Raw genomic sequence first — 17,772 nt, 5'->3', positions numbered from 1 at the left:
TTCTTCTAAGTGAAACAGACTGAGATGTGTCTCGATATCAAATTAGCTTACCCTCCGTGCCTCACTGGTTTGCTTTTTGGTTAAAGTGACTTTTAAATCTCTTGAATTCATCTGTGGAAACGTACATTTCAGATGTAAAGTGACAATTTGGAAGAAAGTACAGGATGAAATAATTTTTAAATCTGGGCATTTCTTTTGCCTTATGATTATGTTCATGCTGGATTTTAGTTTTATATAACTGCTTTGAATTTTGCCAGCTTGCACAATGCATTTTCAATTAATTTTTTACCAGTGGTAAAATTAAGCTCCTTTTTTTCAGTGAAGGACTAGAAATATTTTTGACCGCTTGAGCCATGAGCTTATTCTTTAACTGAAATCTGTATTTCCATTATTTGTCTCTGTGTTTTTGATATTGGCTTAAGAATATGTATAATTATTGGTTTCACATTTTAGTCAGGAAGAGTTCATTGTATCAGATACACTGTAGCATCTCATCACTTGTCATAAACTCAACTTCCCAATAATGTCAACTGTCCAAATGCAGGCAAGAGCCAGATAATATAAAATAAAAAGGGATGAGATGAGGAGTGCTTTCTGAACAGATAACAAAACAGATGCCACAAAGTCTACAGTCAACTTGGCCTATAGCATGTTTTCACAGCATCTCAGATTAAAACCTAGTTTTTAATCTTGCTTAAGGCAAAATCTTTTATAAACCAAATTATGTGGTTTTCAAGTGCACAGCAGGTTAGAATATACAATGGAATAAAGACAGTCTCTTCAATAAATGGTGTTGGGAAAATTGGACAGGTACATGGAAAACAATGAAACTATACCACCAACTTACTCCATACAGAAAAGTAAACTCAAAATGGATAAAACACTTAAATGTAAGATGTGAAACCATAAAAATCCTCCAAGAAAACGTAGGCAGCAAAATCTCATCTCTCTCTTAGCAATGTTTGCTGATACATCTCTTAGGGCAAGAGAAACGAAGGAGAAAGTAAACAAATGGGACCACATCAAAATAAAAGCTTCTGCACAACAAAAGAAACTTTCAACAAAATGAAAAGGGAGCCCACTGTCTGGGAGAACATACTTGCCAATGACACATCAGATAAAGGGTTAATATCCAAAATATATAAGGAACTCATACAACTTAACAAAAGAAAGACAAACAATCCAATTAAAAAATGGGCAAAGGACCTGAATAGACACTTCTACAAAGAGGACACACACATGGCCAAGAGACACATGAAAAAATGCTGAAGGTCACTAATCATCAGAGAGATGCAGATTAAAACCACAATGAGGTATCACTTCACACCTGTCAGAAACCTACCATCAACAAATCAACAAACGACTTGTTGACTTGTTGCTGGTGAGGGTGTGGAGAAAGGGGAACCCTACTGCACTGCTGGTGGGAATGCAGACTGGTGCAGCCACTATGGAAAACAGTATGGAGGTTCCTCTAAAAATTAAAAATGGAGCTTCCTTTTGACCCAGTGATCCCACTTCTAGGAATATATCCTAAGAATCTTGAAACACTAATCAGAAAGAATATATGCACCCCTATGTTCATAGCAACGTTATTTATAATAGCTAAGATCTGGAAACAGCCCAAGTGCCCATCAGTAGATGAGTGGATAAAAAAGCTGTGGGACATTTACACCATGGAGTACTATGCAGCTGTAAAAAACAAGGATCTCTTACCCTTTGGGACAGCATAGATGGAACTGGAGAGTGTTATGCTAAGTGAAATAGGCCAGTCAGAGAAAGACAAGTATCACATGATCTCATATGTGGCATCTAATGAACAAAATTAACTGATGAACAAAATAGATCCAGAGACGTAGAAGCATGTAACAGACCTAGGGATCTCAGAGGGAAGGTGGGGGTGGGGGAGTGGGTGGGGAGAGATTAACCAAAGAACTTATATGCATAACCCATGGATTCAGACAATAAAATGGGGAAGGCCTGGGGGTGGGCAGATGCTGGGTAGAGGGGATCAAGGGGGTAATAAGGGGGTACATCTGTAATACTTTCAACAATAAAGATAAATTTAAAAAATATTACCTATAATGTTGCAGTAAACATTCATTCATACACGCGTCTCCTTGTGTAACTATATAAACTGTTCTCTAGGATAAAGTCTTAATGGTAAACCTCTAAAGGATCATGGGGTTTACTTTTCAGCTTTACTTTGTATATTGTCAAATTACGGTCCACTGTGCTTGTGCCAGTTTCCCCTCCCACAAACAGTGTGTGAGTTCCTGTTGCTACCAATACTCACCAGTACTAGGTTCTACCAGGTTCTTTTTGGTGTCACTTAAATTGTTCATCGTATGGATATGAAATTGTATCTCTTTGTGGTTTTAATTTGCATGTCCCTATCTTGTCATGTAGTTGAGCATAGTGTATGGTTCCTTTGAATTCCTCTTATATTTTCTATTAGTTGTTTATCTTTTGATTATGATCAGGCTGGATTAATTATTTACTGAAATTCCTTTGTCTTTCCATAGAGACTTGCAGCCACTACGGGAAGCAGACAGCGCAGTCGCCTGTCTGTGATGGCCCAGTACCTCTGCCACGTGCAGCACGTCTTCACAATCCCAGGCCGGGCTTTTGTTCCCAAGCCCGAGGTGAGTCTCTGCTCCTTCGTTTCACTGTGCCAGAACTCGGGCTTTAATGGTATTCCTGCTCCTCGGAGGACGAATCAGGAAATTGTCTCTAGGGTGTCGTCTTCTGTGCAAATGGTACCATAAGTTTTCTCTACCTCTCCCGAATAACAACCATAAAAGTCACAATGTGAATAAAAACCACGGTTCCTGTTCTCGTTTCTCCCCCTACTTAGAATGACCAGATGTCCAGTCATCCATGTTGCCCCGATGGTGGCAATATTATTATTATCACTATTATTACCATTTTTGACAGTTATGTTATCTCAGTATAAAAGTTACATTATGTAGTCATCCAATCCTCAAAAAAAGAAATCAGTATTTTTTGTGTGGTTTCTGTTAGAGACTTCTAGCTAAAGTTACATCAAATGTTATTTATTATGAATGTTTTTCCATTTCTTGGAGAGATCTTATTTTAATATTACTGAGAGTTCAAAACACTCCTATGTGTATTTAGGAAGAGAATATTCCAAAAATAAATAAAAATTATTTTTGAAGTAAATATAGACTTATATAGAATATGTAAAATAAACTTTTAGTGTGGGACTATCGGATACATAGGCTACATATAAAGCCAGTCACATTAAGCAAACTGAGAGAACAGTATAGGTGGAAAAGCAGTCCTCTCCCATGAATCTGCATTAAAATATTCTTTGTTAGAATTATTTTTAAAACATTTGTTTAGAAATACTTTGACCATTCAAAAGGAATGCATACTTTACACAGTCATTTAAACTGTTTCAGTGATCCCCTTTCTGACCTATATATGGACTAGCACCTTATCGCTTTAGCTATTCCATTAACAGCTGATGACAAGCTGAAGAAGAGTGTGACGACCTACTGAGTAAAATAGGCATAAAATATTCTAGGCTCTAGTTCTCACATAAAAGGCATTCTTCCCCTTCCTGAATTATTAATATACAAAGAAAGGCTCCTTTTCCCCATTTCTATTACATTGTGAGCAGTCACCAGGCTTGAATTAGCAAATTATTAGAAACAACCATGTGCAGTGTTTCTTTTGCACATCAAAGAATCCAGTTTTTATTTGCTAGTTAAAATGTTTGGAATACATAAGATAATTTAACTCAAATTTTTAAAAGCAGTCTTTATACTGTAAAAATTACTTGCACATCCACTAACTCATTGAAGCAGCTCATTTATAAGAGAACAGCAATGCTTTTGTTAATGTGGATCAAACTGGAGAGTAAAATGACAGCTTAAAAGTAACCTTTATGTCCAAATACTAACCAGTGAGAGAGTAAAGGAGCGGGGTGAACCTAAGTTGTGGGTGAATGACTTAATCTGGAGAAAGGAGAAGCCTATTGCTGGCAGCAGAAGAGGGCCCTTCTGGAGCCTGTTCAGACAAACTTTCTGTCATCACTGAGCTTTACTTAACTGCTCTGGAAGTCCCAGAGGTTTGAGTTTGGTTTGGTTTGGTTTGGTTTGGTTTGGTTTGGTTAGGTTTGGTTTTGCTTTGCTTTGCTTTCTGGCCTTTACCAGTGTTTTTCCTTTAGTTCTGCCTCATCTTTGAGTGTCATCTTCTTGGCTCTTACAAATGTATGTAGATATTTTTCTAAAATGAAAAAAGAGACAGGGAGGTTCCAGTAGGTGGGGAGTTAGGGCGGCTGGTTGGGCAACGTCGGAAAAAAGTGGTTAGCTCTTCTTTCCCTAATGTGCTGTCGTGCGTGGGCTGGAAAACAGAAGCCAGTTCCTGTGGGTCACCACCCAGATGGCAAAGGCAGACGATCCCTGGATTTGTGCCAGGGCAAGGTGCTTCTCACTCTCGGCCATTTAACTCTTTTATAAAGTTCAATTAAGTACCAATTTGGAAAATGGATTAGCAGGTTATCTTATAAAGGAAAAAAGGCCATCAATATAGGCCTTATTAATATAGTCAGACCCTCTTCCAATTATGACTCTTCCAATTATTTTAAGAATAATCTTAAAACAGATATTGTACGTGCGAGTTTGTTGGCATTTTAAATGACGTTGCCATTGTAAAAGTATTTAAAATCCTTGTAGACAGTTAAGCATAATTCTGGTATATATATATTTTTTATCCAAAATAAAGACAAGAGTCCCAGCAGGCACCTAAAAGTTCCATGTGTGTCACACAGTGATCTACACGTAATCCCTCAGGTTGTAAGCTGAAGTGCCCTCGAGCTTTGCGGTGGGGCTCTGCCGCTGCTTGGGCAGGGAGAGCCAAGCCTCTGGGTCCTCCTTCCTCATGCAGGAAGTGCAGAAAATTGCGCCAGAGATCAACAGCAGCATGGCCGCAATGAACCCGATGTAGATGGCTCCTCCGGGCTCAGGTTTGTTGCTCTCTGGGACTGTCAGATCCAGAAAGTTTGCGATGATCTCCTTCGTGTACCACACAGTTGGTATTATCCCAGAGATCCCTGCAGACATGAGACAGATGCCTCCAGCGAAGGAAGAGTGACTCTTGGTCTCTCTGTCCCCTCCTAAGCGAATGCATTGCATTCCCACCGTGGAAGTGCAGATCCCTAGAGCAGACAGGACACAAGCCAGGACCATGGTGGCCCGCGCAGCCTGCACGTGGATGGGGAGGGTCAGGACGGAGAACTTGAGGGTGCAGCTGAACATGCCGGTGCTGTAGCACGTGCAGTCCATCCACAGCCCCTGCACCTGGATGATGGACGTGATGATGTTGGAGCCCGTGTCCAGGTTCACCATCCAGTTGGGCAGCAGGGTGGCTGCCAGCACTCCAGAGACCCCACAGAAGGCCAGGACAAAAGCAAGGAGCTGGAGGCCCGTTGAGGGCATGACCTTACTGCCAGCTCTGTCCGCCTAGAAAATCCCGGTGCTCAATTATGACGTCTGTTGGTCAAAATTATAGCTGTTTCTGTGCAGTGCAGGACCAAGTAACAGGCTGGGGAAGGAAGACAAATTGAGGGAAAGGAAGATAAACAAAAAGGCTCCCGTGTGCCTCGGTCCCGCAGTGGGTGCGGCTGGTGCTGCCCAGGGGAGAGGCCCACACCAGGCCTTCAGAGGTGCATCCTCCTGGGCGACCAGGCGGCCGTGCCGGGCGCGTGGCGGAAGGGGAAGAGCTGTCCACCATGTTCTTTTTAAAACTTAACTGTGGTGAAGTTGTCTGTAAAGTGGGCCAGTACCTTGTGAGCCTTGGGCATACCAGATTCCAGCTATAAGGTCTGATAACGAATTTTAATAGCATTATAGCTTTTTAAAATTTATTTTGTCTTTAATTAAAACACTCTCTAGGTAATAAGAATAGTTTAAACCCACCCCTTAAAGATGATATAGTAATATATTTTAGAAAAGTTTCAAGTATTCAAAAAATAGTTTTATAGACAAGTATTTATTTAGTGCCCACTGTGTCCCAGCACATGGCCCAGGTGAGTGGTGTGAGGAGGAGAGGAAAGCACTGGAAAGAGGTCTGTCACCTGCAGGATTACCCCACATTTCTAGTTAATAAACATTTGCAAAATCCTTACCTAGGGTGGCACTTCTTTCACTTCGGGTACGAGGTGCTCAAAACCGCAACAGTTAAGCTCCTCACCGGAACAATTAAGCTTCTGTGCTTTGCTGTGAGAACGTGAGATCCTTTCTAGTCGGGACCAAGATCCTCCTGACCCAAATGCAGCAGCCCGCTGCAGAACCGGTTCTCCTGACAGGTCCGAGGCAGGGACATCGACTCGAAAATACGAAACAAATAACCACATCACTGCTTGTCTGTGAAAGGGGCCCAAATATAACTTAGCACTTTATTTTTTTAAGAGGGAAAGTTAGCGCTTGCTTTGTGGCTTGGCTGGGTTTTAATGGGCAGTGCTTATTGCCTTCTTTGAGAAATTTAATGGTCTCTGAAGTACAGCAATACTGGCTTTTTGTGTTTCTAAATTAAATTTGGAACAATGTGTTCTATCATGACTCACATATATTTGACAAAAGGCAGTATGCACGGGTCAGATCTCGGCTTTCCAGACCTCTCGGTGCCTCAGGATCCTCTTCTGGAAACTGGGAAGATTATAGCACCTACATCATGGGGTTAAATACATCAGTACATTTTAAGGGCTTAGAACATTACCCCCATAGAAAGTCATCAATAAATTATAACTGTTATTAGTATTTTTGTTTATTTTCTATCATATGACAAATAAATGTCATATGATATTTATTTTCTACCCTTTGGCAATTTCCTTTTTCTCTTCCTTCCTTAGGCTGATTTAACTCATTGGCATAGAATCTTAGAGCTGAAAGAAACTGTAGATCGAATCTTGTATTCCACCATTTTTCAGGTTAGCCTATTTAGATGTTAAATCACCCAGTGCCACACAGGTCTCAGCAGCAGATCGTCAGTATACAGATCTTCCCTTCTCTTCCCACCTCACTCCAGCCTGGACCTTTCGCGTTACCCTAGTACTTCTGGTGAATTCTTCCCCTGGGTGCTTCCTGTGGGAAGCTGGGAAAATGCTCCATCTGAAGGCACAAAGCACCATTAACTATCAGCTTCACTCATTCCCTTTCCCACCAAAAATTAAAAAAAAAAAAAAAAAAAATACTCCAGAGGGTATCAGTTGGGCAAATGGCTTAGCTTTGGAGACTCACCCAGGAGGTCGACATCTGGCTTTTGTGCAGTGTCTGATGGTTAATACAGGCGTGTATAAGTAATCCTAAGGATGCCTATACAAGTATGAACTTTTCTATACTCTGACATTGATTCTCTAAGAAGTTAAATCCTGGTCTATCAGAATCCCATTGTTCTACTTTTGTTCATAGTCTTAAAATGTGAAAATTAAATTTTAGAGGATTTCCCCGAGATTTTGAATTCTTAAGAATCAGACTTACTATAAGGGTCAGATGCCTAGGCTTTGCCTGCCATCACAGTTTCTCTCTTTACATACTGAGACCAAAATAGAATGAAAAGTTTCTAGAAAAAAATGAACCCCATGTTTATAGTTTCATAATAGCTGCCTTCGGATGTGGGCGTAGCACCTCAGCCAGCTCACTAAATTACTCCCTTCCCAGATCACTTTCAGCTTAGGATTCTTTAGAGAGAGACTGCTGTTTGCATTCCCTGAGAGCAGCTCATTTCTGTCTTTATTTTTACTCTGGTTGAGTAACCTTTATGCATTGATCAGTCTGTGCTCAGCTTCCCAATTATAACTTTTTTTCTCATTAGCCAATACATTTTATGAATTTCAGTGTAATTCACACTCACAGACAGCTTGTTCCTCTTAATTAACAAGTACTGGCAGTGATGAATTACAGACAGTCGGAATCAGCGTAAACAATGTGACACTGCATTGTTAGCACAGCGCTGGTCGCTTACTGTTGAGTATCGGGCTTGAAATGCTTTCTTCTGCAGAGAGAACTTAGGCAGAAAGGTCTGTTCTCCAAAAAGCAGGTCACTGTTCGGTTTCTTTTGAACAGTACATTGGTGTCTTAGCTATAGTGCTATGAAATCTTGGTTTTTCCTCTCCGGCTGCAGGCATGATAGGGTTTGTGGCCTGTTCTCTCAAGTTTCTGTCGGGGAGAGGGTAAAGGCGTACTTTGTTTCCATGGTCCTGGTGGTAGTGGAGAAACACTGACAGTAAGCACACTGAGCTCTAAGGGGAGAACTCTCATGGTTCCAAACACATCTCGTTCAGAACGGAACCTGGGATGTTGCATTTGTGAACTGTCCCCCAACAGCAAGTCTAGAGTGGATGGCATTAAAGAGTAAAGTCTGTTTTCCCAACAGGACTTATTTATATCAAAACTAATATTTAAGAACGGATTTACAACTTAAAATTCAAACTAAATGGTACTTTAAGAGCTATATCTAAGTCTCTAAGCTTATAGCAGCTTCCCATTTTCCATACCTTTTTCCGTAGCCTTCAATGTCTTAATTCCCTTTGGTCGGTCATCTTCGAATAAGCCCCAGTGAGGTTTGATGGAGAGACACCACTTGCAGGAGGCTCGCCTTACAGCTTCTGAATACTGTACTAGTGATAAAGCTCCAACAAGCTAACTTGCAGATAGCACATACAGAGCAGCATAGAAATTTGAGAGGGAAAACTGCTGATGGTGCTGGGAGGTAAATACCAGGTTCTCCATCTCATTTTTTGAGCTGTGGGCGAATTAAGAAAGGAGAGGCGGGGAAGGAAGGGAACTGTTTTCCCAACAGTACTTGTTGAAACCTGAAAGCAAAAAGTGCTTGTGTGCCACGTCCGCAGAGGCGGAATTATTTGGGTGCTCACAGAAAGGCTTTTCTTCTTTTAAGGTTATGTTTCATCCACAGTTATAATTTATTCTTGAATTTTTATCTCTGTTGGAAGGTGCAGTTTATTATTTGACGTCCCCAATTATACACTAAAGAATATGGTCTGAGATATTTTTAACTAGACTGCTCTGCAAATGACAGTAAGACTATTTTTACCTTTTTATATTCTGACTTGTCTGAAATCAGGATTCACAAAATTGGTAACTTTCAACATAAACATTCAAAAGGCAGTTTTAAAAATATGTATGTATATATTTTTAAATAAAAGAAACTCCTGCAGCAAGTGTTGACTAGAATTTTTATCAGCAATCCTACAAGAATGCGGGGGGGGGGGGCTGGATTTTCTTCTGTAATTCCTCCACTGAGAAAGGTTTCTGGAGTGAAATTTAATATTAGAAGTGATAGAAACTGTTATAAAAAAAATTACATCAGAATGATGTGATGAAACATATTAGATCCAACAGTGAAATCAAATATTGAGATTCTAGGTCATGAATAACGGTACAGACATTACACCTCTATCTATCTGGGTTCTCATTTTTTCCTTCCTCAGTAATTTCACTTCCATAAACTATAAATTCATAGCCACTGTATAAAAAGGGAGAGAATTTTATGCTTGGATTGTTAAAAATTTTAAACCCCTGATAGCCATGTGAGATGTTAGCCATTTCTTTAAAAGCAGTGAGTAATAAAATGCATGTTTCACTTCTCTGGATTTTTTTTGTTTGCTGTTTTTTTGTTGGTTGGTTTTAATAAATCTTTCTAAGTCTGGCATTTAGTAGGATACTCGAAATCTAATGCTGGTGGATTTGCTTTTCAGCTATACTATTCTAATCATGTTATATAAACTTGCGTTCTTTTAATTCATGGGAATATAATAAACAGTTCTTCGTATAAATGCTGGATGAGGTAGAGTTGAATTTCAGGCACTAACAGGAGCAGCATGTTGTTACTGCTGCATCAGAAGAAACCCCCCAGATCCCTTGAGTGTCTGGGCGAGTTTGGCTCCTTGCCAGAGTTGTTGGTGCAGACTCACCTGTGCTGAGGCTGACGGATGGCGGGTGAGGGACCGCCCTGCTCTGTCTGACCTCCACCATAATGCAGCTAGCCTAGGATAAATGACGTGGGCATGCTTTAATGTACCTTACTATTTTCAAAGCATTTTTTATTATTCTTCTGCCTTGATACTTATCCAATATGAACTGCCCATTTTATAATGGTCAAGTTCTGAAATTCAAACTACTTCTATTAACTACAGACCTTTAATCAGGCATAATTTCTTATATAAAAAAGGATCTGGCAAGTAGAAGTATATAGAGAAATTATGTATTTCCAATGTGGACAGAATTAAAGGGAATTAAATTTTTTAAGTCCAGAGACTTCCCTAGATGAATCTTATCTTAGTGTATCTTCTCCTCAGTTTATGTATCTTCCCTGGCTCCCTCCAAGTTGTATACCCAGTTGCCGACGTGACATCAACCCATCACGGACCAGACCGAGCTTCTGGCCTTCCCACTCCAGGTCCCCCAAGTTTCCCCATGCCCATTAGTGGCAAACTCATCCTTCCACTTGGCACGCCCTGGATCTTAAAAGCATCCTTGATTCCAAACCCAGCTTCCAGTCAACCAGCCAGTTGTTCTGGTGTACTGACAGACGGAGTTTGGAGGCTCCCACTGCACACGGAAGCCTTTCTGTTTATCTTCCTTTCCCGCAATTTGTCTTCCTTTCCAGCCTGTTACTTGGTCCTGCACTGCACAGAAACAGCTATAATTTTGACCGAAATTATAGGACTGGCAACATTATTAGGAACTGTTACCTGTGTACTGACTTCTTTTTTGTAATCAAATCCTTTAATAGATTTAAAATCCAGGAAGGAAAAAAAATGGTTATAATTTTAAATAAGCATTCAATTATAAGTAAAAAGCATTTTTGTATCTGTTGCCATAGCTACCAAGTGGCTTTCCAGTGGTTTTGGAGAAAGTGGGGCTCCATCATTCAGAGTTACCCTGAGAAGTGCTGTGGGGGGCAGGGTAGGGAGGAGGTGGTGAGGGTAGAGATTCCCAGAGAAGCAGGACACAGGACTGGAGGAGCCCTTTTCACAGTGAGCCTTACAGAGTCCCCCAGTAAGTGTAACTATTCGATTATGAGTGGAAATTTTATTTTAGCTGCAACATACTGTTAGCCAACTGGGTACCAAATTCAGACTTTAGAAATCTACTCCTACAGTTTCATGGGGTGCTTGCTCTACTCAAGATTTTAAAACTTTATTTAGGCAAACGGTAGGCATTTCCTATATTTGCAAACACCAGCTGCATCTCAAGGGGATGGGATCAGGCAAATAAAGACGAGGCCAAGTGTCTGAACCCGGGGAAGCTGAAGTGGCGGGTTCTGCATTGTGGAAGGGTGATGCGTCAGTCCCTGTCTCAGTAGGATCTGAATGTTAGATTTTGATATTTTGTGGGTTTAGGGTTAGGTAGAGCTTGAATTTATCTCATATTTTGCTAATGAGTCTTTTATCTGGAGACTGGCAGGCGTGGGGTGATACCTGGTAACTGGAAGAATTCCTTTCTGAACCAACTCTGGGTAATTAGGGGGAACCGGATTGAAAGGACTGAGGGAGGTGAGTCATGGAGGGTGGCAGAGGAGAGGTAGGGCCATGGGGAGTTACACAGAGTGATTGGGTCGGGCAAAGTCTAGAGAATGATCTAGAACCTTCCAGACAGTTGGGTTCCTTCTCTGCCCCGGACGAGCAGGAGGGAAGAGTTTAGGGGCAGGTGTGACAGTCACAGACCATGGTGTGCTCTGGGCTGCAGCTTCCCCGCTCCTGGCCGTACCCTCTCTCCTTCCGCGTCAATGCTCCGAGGGGCAGCTCTCCTCCCAGCCGGGGCGGCGTAATCCCCAGGCCACCTCACGGTGCCTCACCCTCTTCAGTCCTCTGCTCTGATTGATCGCAAACCTCTGAGACCCCTGGACACTGTTCTGTGGTATTTTGTGAAGGTCTAAGGAGAGTCCTGGCCTTTTCACCAAAGTACTTCGTTTCCTGCAGGACGTACCTGTTACTAAACTTGGTGACATTGAGTAAGCAGCACAGAACACAATTTACAAACTATTAAAATTTAGTAAGAACGTGTAACGTCTTCAGATGTCACTGAGAAGTGGAGTGACTGCTATTCCATCGAAGGGCGTGGTCTTCACTGAAACAGCCTGCGGGCTGGTGGACATTTAGGGGACACTTTCAGATCCCTCCTCCGGCAGTTTTCACTCCATTGCTCAGAACATCCCTTCTGCTGGCCACACCATCCCGACCGTCAAACTCTTCATTTCTCGTTCCGTAAATTGGTGCAGCTGTCGCTCGTCGAAAACATTCGGGGACAGGATCAGTGATTGCTCCAGGAGGGGAAGGCCTGGCGGTCAGCTGGCCAGCGAGGCAGCTCAGACCCCCTTAGGACAAACACCGCTGGCTCCTCCCAAAGCCCGTCCTGGCCGCCTGCGCTGGGCATACCTTCACTCATTCTCTTTATGTATTTTCTTGTCCAAAGAGTCTCATGTCATGCAAGTGTTTAAAGACGTAGCCCCCCCCTCATGCAGCACGGGCTAGTGTTGAGTTTTGTAGCCACAAGATCCTCTACAAGCAAGTCCTCCTAAGAGAACATGATCACCCCTCCAGAATTGAAAAAATAGAACCTTTCAAACAGCAGTACAACCCGCACTGCGTGCACTGCTATACTCTCAGCCTTTGCAGAGGCTGCGTATGTTCTAAGTGGCAAGTTTAACAATTCCTTAGAGATACTGCTCCTGTAAATCACCAAGACTTCCCATTTCCTAGATCATGGTCCCCGCCAGGCGTTTTTGTGTGTGACTCACGTTTCTCCCTGTCTGCACTTTCAGTATCTTTCCTTTGTTACTTTGAATATGTCCTGGTGAATCACCAGGAATCCATTTTTAGAATATATCAGACTGTAACTCTCGTATCAGATAAGCCTGAAAAGTTTTATTTTCTGATAATTAATCTCAACTGCTGGTAGCAGCTTAATTCTGAAACAGTGACATTTTTGGTGGTTTCCTTCTTTTATTTGGATCCTGCCTCTGCCTCCGGGGGCATGTAAAGTTAGTACTAGAAAGTTCTGTGGCTGTGCAACACTCGTGAATTCCGTCCAGCCGATGAATCGTCGTCTGTACCCAGAATAAGTGGTGTCGTAATTGATTCCCTTCCTTGGGAGTGTAATGCTAAGTGGTCCTTGGGGGCCCATCTGCCTTGTCTGTGTGTCTTGAAGCCCAGTCTTCAGTCAGAACTGCTGCTGCAGCTTATTTTCACTCATTCAGGAGCCAATAGCATTTTCCAATGCTGTTATCTGCCTACCGACTTTAATGATTATTTGGATTGACCTTAAAGGCCACTGTAAAACTGCATTTTAAAATTAAGGAATCATCAAGCACAGTCTAGTGGATGTCATTACAGAACTAGGCAACCAGCTGTGATTTCTGAGTCAGCTCACGCGCAAGCGGAGCATCCTGCGCCTAGAGAAGATGAAACCAGGTCCCGGGAAGGCTTATTTGTCAACACCTTCCCCGTGTTTTACAAAGATCAGTTGTTTACAATGTTGCACGTGCAGCAGTGTGATGTGTGCTTGCTTCCAATGCAGGTGGACGTGGGCGTGGTGCATTTCACGCCCCTGACGCTGCCCAGGATCGAGCAGCCCTTCCAGCTGGTGGAGAAGGTCGTTCAGAATGCGTTTCAGTTCCGGAGGAAATACTGCCACCGAGGACTTGGGTGAGAATGCTCCCTCTTCCTTTCGGCAGCACTCGGTATAAAATCCTCAGTCACTCTTTTAAAAGTTAAGAACTTTGCATAATTCTTCAAGCTATCTATAAACATTACTCTCAGTTCAAATCCTGTGATGCGCAAACAGTTGACTGCAACTGAGGAAACAGAAACCTTGATTTAACCCCAGGTGCTACTCACAGGTGTGGTTTTGTTTTATCATAAGTACAACCCCAAACTGACAATCACACAGTTTATGATAGTCCTGCACTGGGATGGTCATGATTTCTGTTAGGACGTAGACCACCGGAGCTGCTGACTTGACATTTCTGATACTAAATGTGGGGTCTTTTGTTTTGTTTTTTGGGTTTGTTTGTTTAAAGTGTACTTGGCATACAATATTACATTAGTGGCCTTGTGTAGGAGGGGACCTCTTTGTAGACTGGATGCCAGGTGGTTTGGCAGGCCACCGGAGCCGGAGCAGACTCGTGTGATACCTGGGGTGCTCTGAGGGACCACCTGGCTTGGGCTCCAGCAGGTGCTGGCTGAGGCAACCCAGGGCACACAGCTGCAGTGGCACCATGGCATTCCAGCTGGCCAGGTATGGCCTGGGGCATGCTATGGCAGCCTTCCAGGTTGGCTAGAGCACTTGAACCATCTCTCACCCATGCAGCACAGGTGGAGGGGAACATAAACAGTAACACTCACTGGCATCTCCAATCCTGAGGGTTCATGATTCCCCAACTTCTCTGTGCAGCCTCTCTCGTGCAGAAGCTGTTCAGTCAGCCCTCGGTTGATTTTCAGGAGGAATCACTGTATATGTAGGTGTATATTCGGTGTGTTCATGACTGTGAGAGAGTTGAGTTCAGGGTCTTCCTGTGCCACCATCTTTCAGGAACTCCCCAAATGTGTGGTGTTTTTCTCAGCTCCAACCAATTATGCAGACACCAACTGGGTGTCCTGCCATTCGTCAACCTTAATTAGGCCGGTTTTTCTACTTTAGCAGAGACTTAAGCTGCAGTTAGTGACAGGAATGCCACACTACCTGGTACTAACGAGAATGAAAGCACAGTTCTGGGAGGTGCAGCCCCAGCCAGGATGCAGTCCTTGGTGAGTGAGTAGAACAGACGCTGGATTTCAGCTCACACTTACCCCTCACACAAGGTGTGACCCATACACTGTACAAGACAGCCCTGACTTGTGGGGGAGGGAAATACACAGTCTATCCTACTTTCGGAAATTCTGGAATAGGCCTGAGCTGGTGTTTCCAGGACAACACCCTAGCTAAGTGAGGGGCTTCCTTCATTTCACACATGCATCCCCCTGTGCACATAGGGACCAAGTAGTGGGCCCCACTGTGACCTGGGTTGTCCTTCAGTCTCACTGCAGATTGATCCCAGATGTTAGAAACTGATTAGACCCTCCTCGCCGTGAAACTGAGCCTGTAGGTCTCAGTGAGCTCACCTGAGTGGGAGTGGAGAGAGCATGCAGCTCCTTGCTGAGAGCACCGTTAGCTGTAAGACAGGCTTGGTCTCCGTGGCCACGGTCCCTTCCAAGCCCTTTGAGAAGAGCTCTGAAGAGCCTCTCAGACTTGAAAGAAGAAAGTAGAATCCACGTGAAACTTTACAATATTTCAGTGTCGGTTTTGCTATGCATTTTAAAACAATTATCTCAGTTAGATGAAATATAAAATGTCTACCTCATATCAATTTACCTTACAGAGGGGACATAACCATTTGCATTTTCACATCAACTGTTTTCTAACTTTGCCAAGAAAGCTACATTCAAATGATAGAGCATCAAAGCTGATGGCACATCCCGCAAGAATAGACAACTTTCGTATTAAAAAAATGAATTGACAGAATTATATTTCTAAGAATGCAACTAAACAGGTATTAGTTTAAACTTACCTTAAGGGTGCATGTATTGATTGAGCTTTAGAAACATTTTTCCCTGTGGACACACCTTGCAGGTCAGATGAGCTCTGCCTTCGGTGGTCGCCCTGCTGCCTGGCGGTAGAACAGAGGTCCTCCTCGATCTGGACCCTGCTGGAGCTACCAAGGCTCCGCCCGCCTCTCCCACTCTCTCAAGTGGTCTGAACCATGTCATTTCCCAGTGAGGGTGGGAGGAAGCACCGTGATTTGTAGAACTGCTAAAATAAAATTCTGATTTTTTTCTCTTAGCATGCTCTTCCCTGAAGCTCGGCGCTTGGAGTGCACGGGCCAGCTGTTACAGTTGGCAGATGTGGACCCCACTCTTCGCCCCAGCCAGCTCTCTGTCTCCCATTTCAAGAGCCTCTGTGACGTGTACCGGAAAATGTGTGATGAAGACCCACACCTCTTTGCTTATAATTTCAGAGAAGAACTCAGGAAAAATAAGTGCAAAAATCAGGACACAGGGTGACAGGGAGAGGCACAGACTCTAGTGGCCACCTCACGGGCTAGCAGCTCACCCAACGCTGATTCTCACAGGGCCAAGAGTCTCCTGTGTACTCTGACTTCGACAGAATGACAGAAACACCAGTTACCAGGTGTGACTTTTTTCCTGTTTACTGTACAGCTTTATAGAGAAAATAAATATAATCAAGTTACAGTACAAGCTTCTTTTAATATATGTGCATAGCTATGACATATTAGTATAAACAGCATCTATTCCAGCCTTACAAAAATGAAATATCTGCACACAGTGCCCCTAACCCACATTAAAATAACTTAAATATGCTTTAAATAAAGCAAAACTAACAGCTCAAAGGAAATGCCCAGAGGATTGAACAAAATGACCTTTTTTAAAAGCTATTAATCACAACTTCCCCTCCTTTTCCACATAAATTAAAATAATTAATTAGACTGCAGTTTTAAGGGTTCTAAGTCATTTTGATACCTGCTCAAATGGGATATAAACTAAGTAATTTACAGATTCTGACCAGTTTAATCTAGTTTTCTGATCCACAATAAATTAAAATAACTTAAATCTTTACAACTATCTTGTGGGAAAATGTATACTCCACAAAATCCAATAAGGACTAGTTTCTCTGCAATTTCCACTTTACCACCAGTTTCTCTGGATGGAAATGGTGCTATGACTTTCCGTGGCTCTCTGTTTCATAAAAACACTCCTCGTTGACGACCGACGTTAAACTCTGCACGCTGAATTCTCGCTCGAGGACAGAAGTGAGGTCCAGGGTGGCACTTTCAGATTGGCTGTCGAGGGACTGGTGACGCGTCTGCGCCTTTAGCAGTGTCCCCCTGTCCCTCTTGGTGCTGTTCGCTTTCCGTTTAATAGCACAGAAGTGCCCCCGGACCAGCTTGGGCTGCTCCCTGCGTGGCTGAGCGCCCGAGCCCGGCTGCTCCCCCGGGGGCGCGTCCGGGTCCTCAGAGATTGTCAGTCTCTGGAACTGAACCTCAATGTCTTGGGTGGGGCTGCCGGGTTTCAGGGCCGGGTGGTAGTCGTCCTCCTCGTCGCTCAGAATGTCACTCTCTCTGAGACTGTCTGGGAAACCCGTCAGGCCCGAGGGCGGGTGTTTCAGGGCGTCCTGCCCGCGCCCCGCCGGGTGGCAGCCGCTGCTCTGGGTGCTGCTGCTCAGGCTGCAGTCGTCGGAGTCCAGCGAGCTGCCCTTGCCGGGCTCGCCGGGCCACTCGCCGCTGGAGTTCTTGAGGACCCTCAAGGACCTGGACGAAGCTGCGAGGAGAAGAGCACATTTCCCCTCATGAGAGAGAAACAGACGCCACGATGCGAAATTTCTGCATTGTAAGTCATGTGATTTAACATCTTCATTACTTAAGATTTTATCATCTCACTTCAGTTACCAAGCATCCTGGAACTTGGGCAAAAAACCACGTAGATACTGCAAAAATGGAAATTTTATCTGAAACTTTATGTTGGGGTATTAGATGGCCGGTTATCAGAGCTCAATTATTTAGTTAGAAAAATAAGCTATAAACTACCATAAGGGCTAGGATTCTTATTTTGCTAATGGATAAATTGCCAAGTTAGTTAAAAATCTAGGTTCCTTTTCTTCACTAAACTGTGTAACTTGATAACCAAGATTACACCGTATCCCTATACCTACCTTCTCACCTTGTTTCGTCCTC

At 43.2% G+C, this 17,772-nt stretch overlaps 3 protein-coding genes across 5 annotated transcripts in view; 1 reads left to right on the top strand and 2 right to left on the bottom strand.

Annotated features, from left to right (window-relative positions):
• Window positions 1-16,279, top strand: part of TFB1M (transcription factor B1, mitochondrial) — a 31,098-nt gene extending 14,819 nt beyond the window's left edge. Inside the window, exons 5-7 of one of the 2 annotated variants that reach the window (XM_016200682.2) lie at window positions 2,523-2,756; window positions 13,563-13,690; window positions 15,865-16,279. In XM_016200682.2, the coding sequence (XP_016056168.1) occupies window positions 2,523-2,756; window positions 13,563-13,690; window positions 15,865-16,084 (582 nt within the window). In that variant the 3' untranslated portion in view covers window positions 16,085-16,279. The remainder of the gene's footprint in view (window positions 1-2,522; window positions 2,757-13,562; window positions 13,691-15,864) is intronic. The other variant, XM_016200683.2, reaches the window with a different exon arrangement.
• CLDN20 (claudin 20) lies at window positions 4,326-6,353 on the bottom strand. Its single transcript, XM_016200685.2, has 2 exons — window positions 6,152-6,353; window positions 4,326-5,568 (listed from the first exon to the last, which is right to left on the bottom strand). The coding sequence occupies exon 2, from the start codon at window positions 5,460-5,462 to the stop codon at window positions 4,800-4,802; it is 663 nt and encodes a 220-aa protein (XP_016056171.2). The 5' UTR covers window positions 5,463-5,568; window positions 6,152-6,353; the 3' UTR covers window positions 4,326-4,799.
• Window positions 16,209-17,772, bottom strand: part of LOC107527822 (TIAM Rac1 associated GEF 2) — an 81,817-nt gene continuing 80,253 nt past the window's right edge. For both annotated transcript variants that reach the window (XM_087817707.1, XM_016200679.2), the window contains one exon: window positions 16,209-17,359. In XM_087817707.1, the coding sequence (XP_087673833.1) occupies window positions 16,758-17,359 (602 nt within the window). In that variant the 3' untranslated portion in view covers window positions 16,209-16,757. The remainder of the gene's footprint in view (window positions 17,360-17,772) is intronic.

This window comes from Miniopterus natalensis, chromosome 5, assembly GCF_054644295.1.
Source record: "Miniopterus natalensis isolate mMinNat1 chromosome 5, mMinNat1.hap1, whole genome shotgun sequence".
Lineage (NCBI taxonomy): Eukaryota > Metazoa > Chordata > Mammalia > Chiroptera > Miniopteridae > Miniopterus > Miniopterus natalensis.
This window is presented reverse-complemented; position numbering and strand designations above follow the sequence as displayed.

Coding starts and splice junctions, on each gene's coding strand:
- CLDN20 (XM_016200685.2), bottom strand. CDS start 5,462: ATGCCCTCAACGGGCCTCCAGCTCCTTGCTTTTGTCCTGGCCTTCTGT.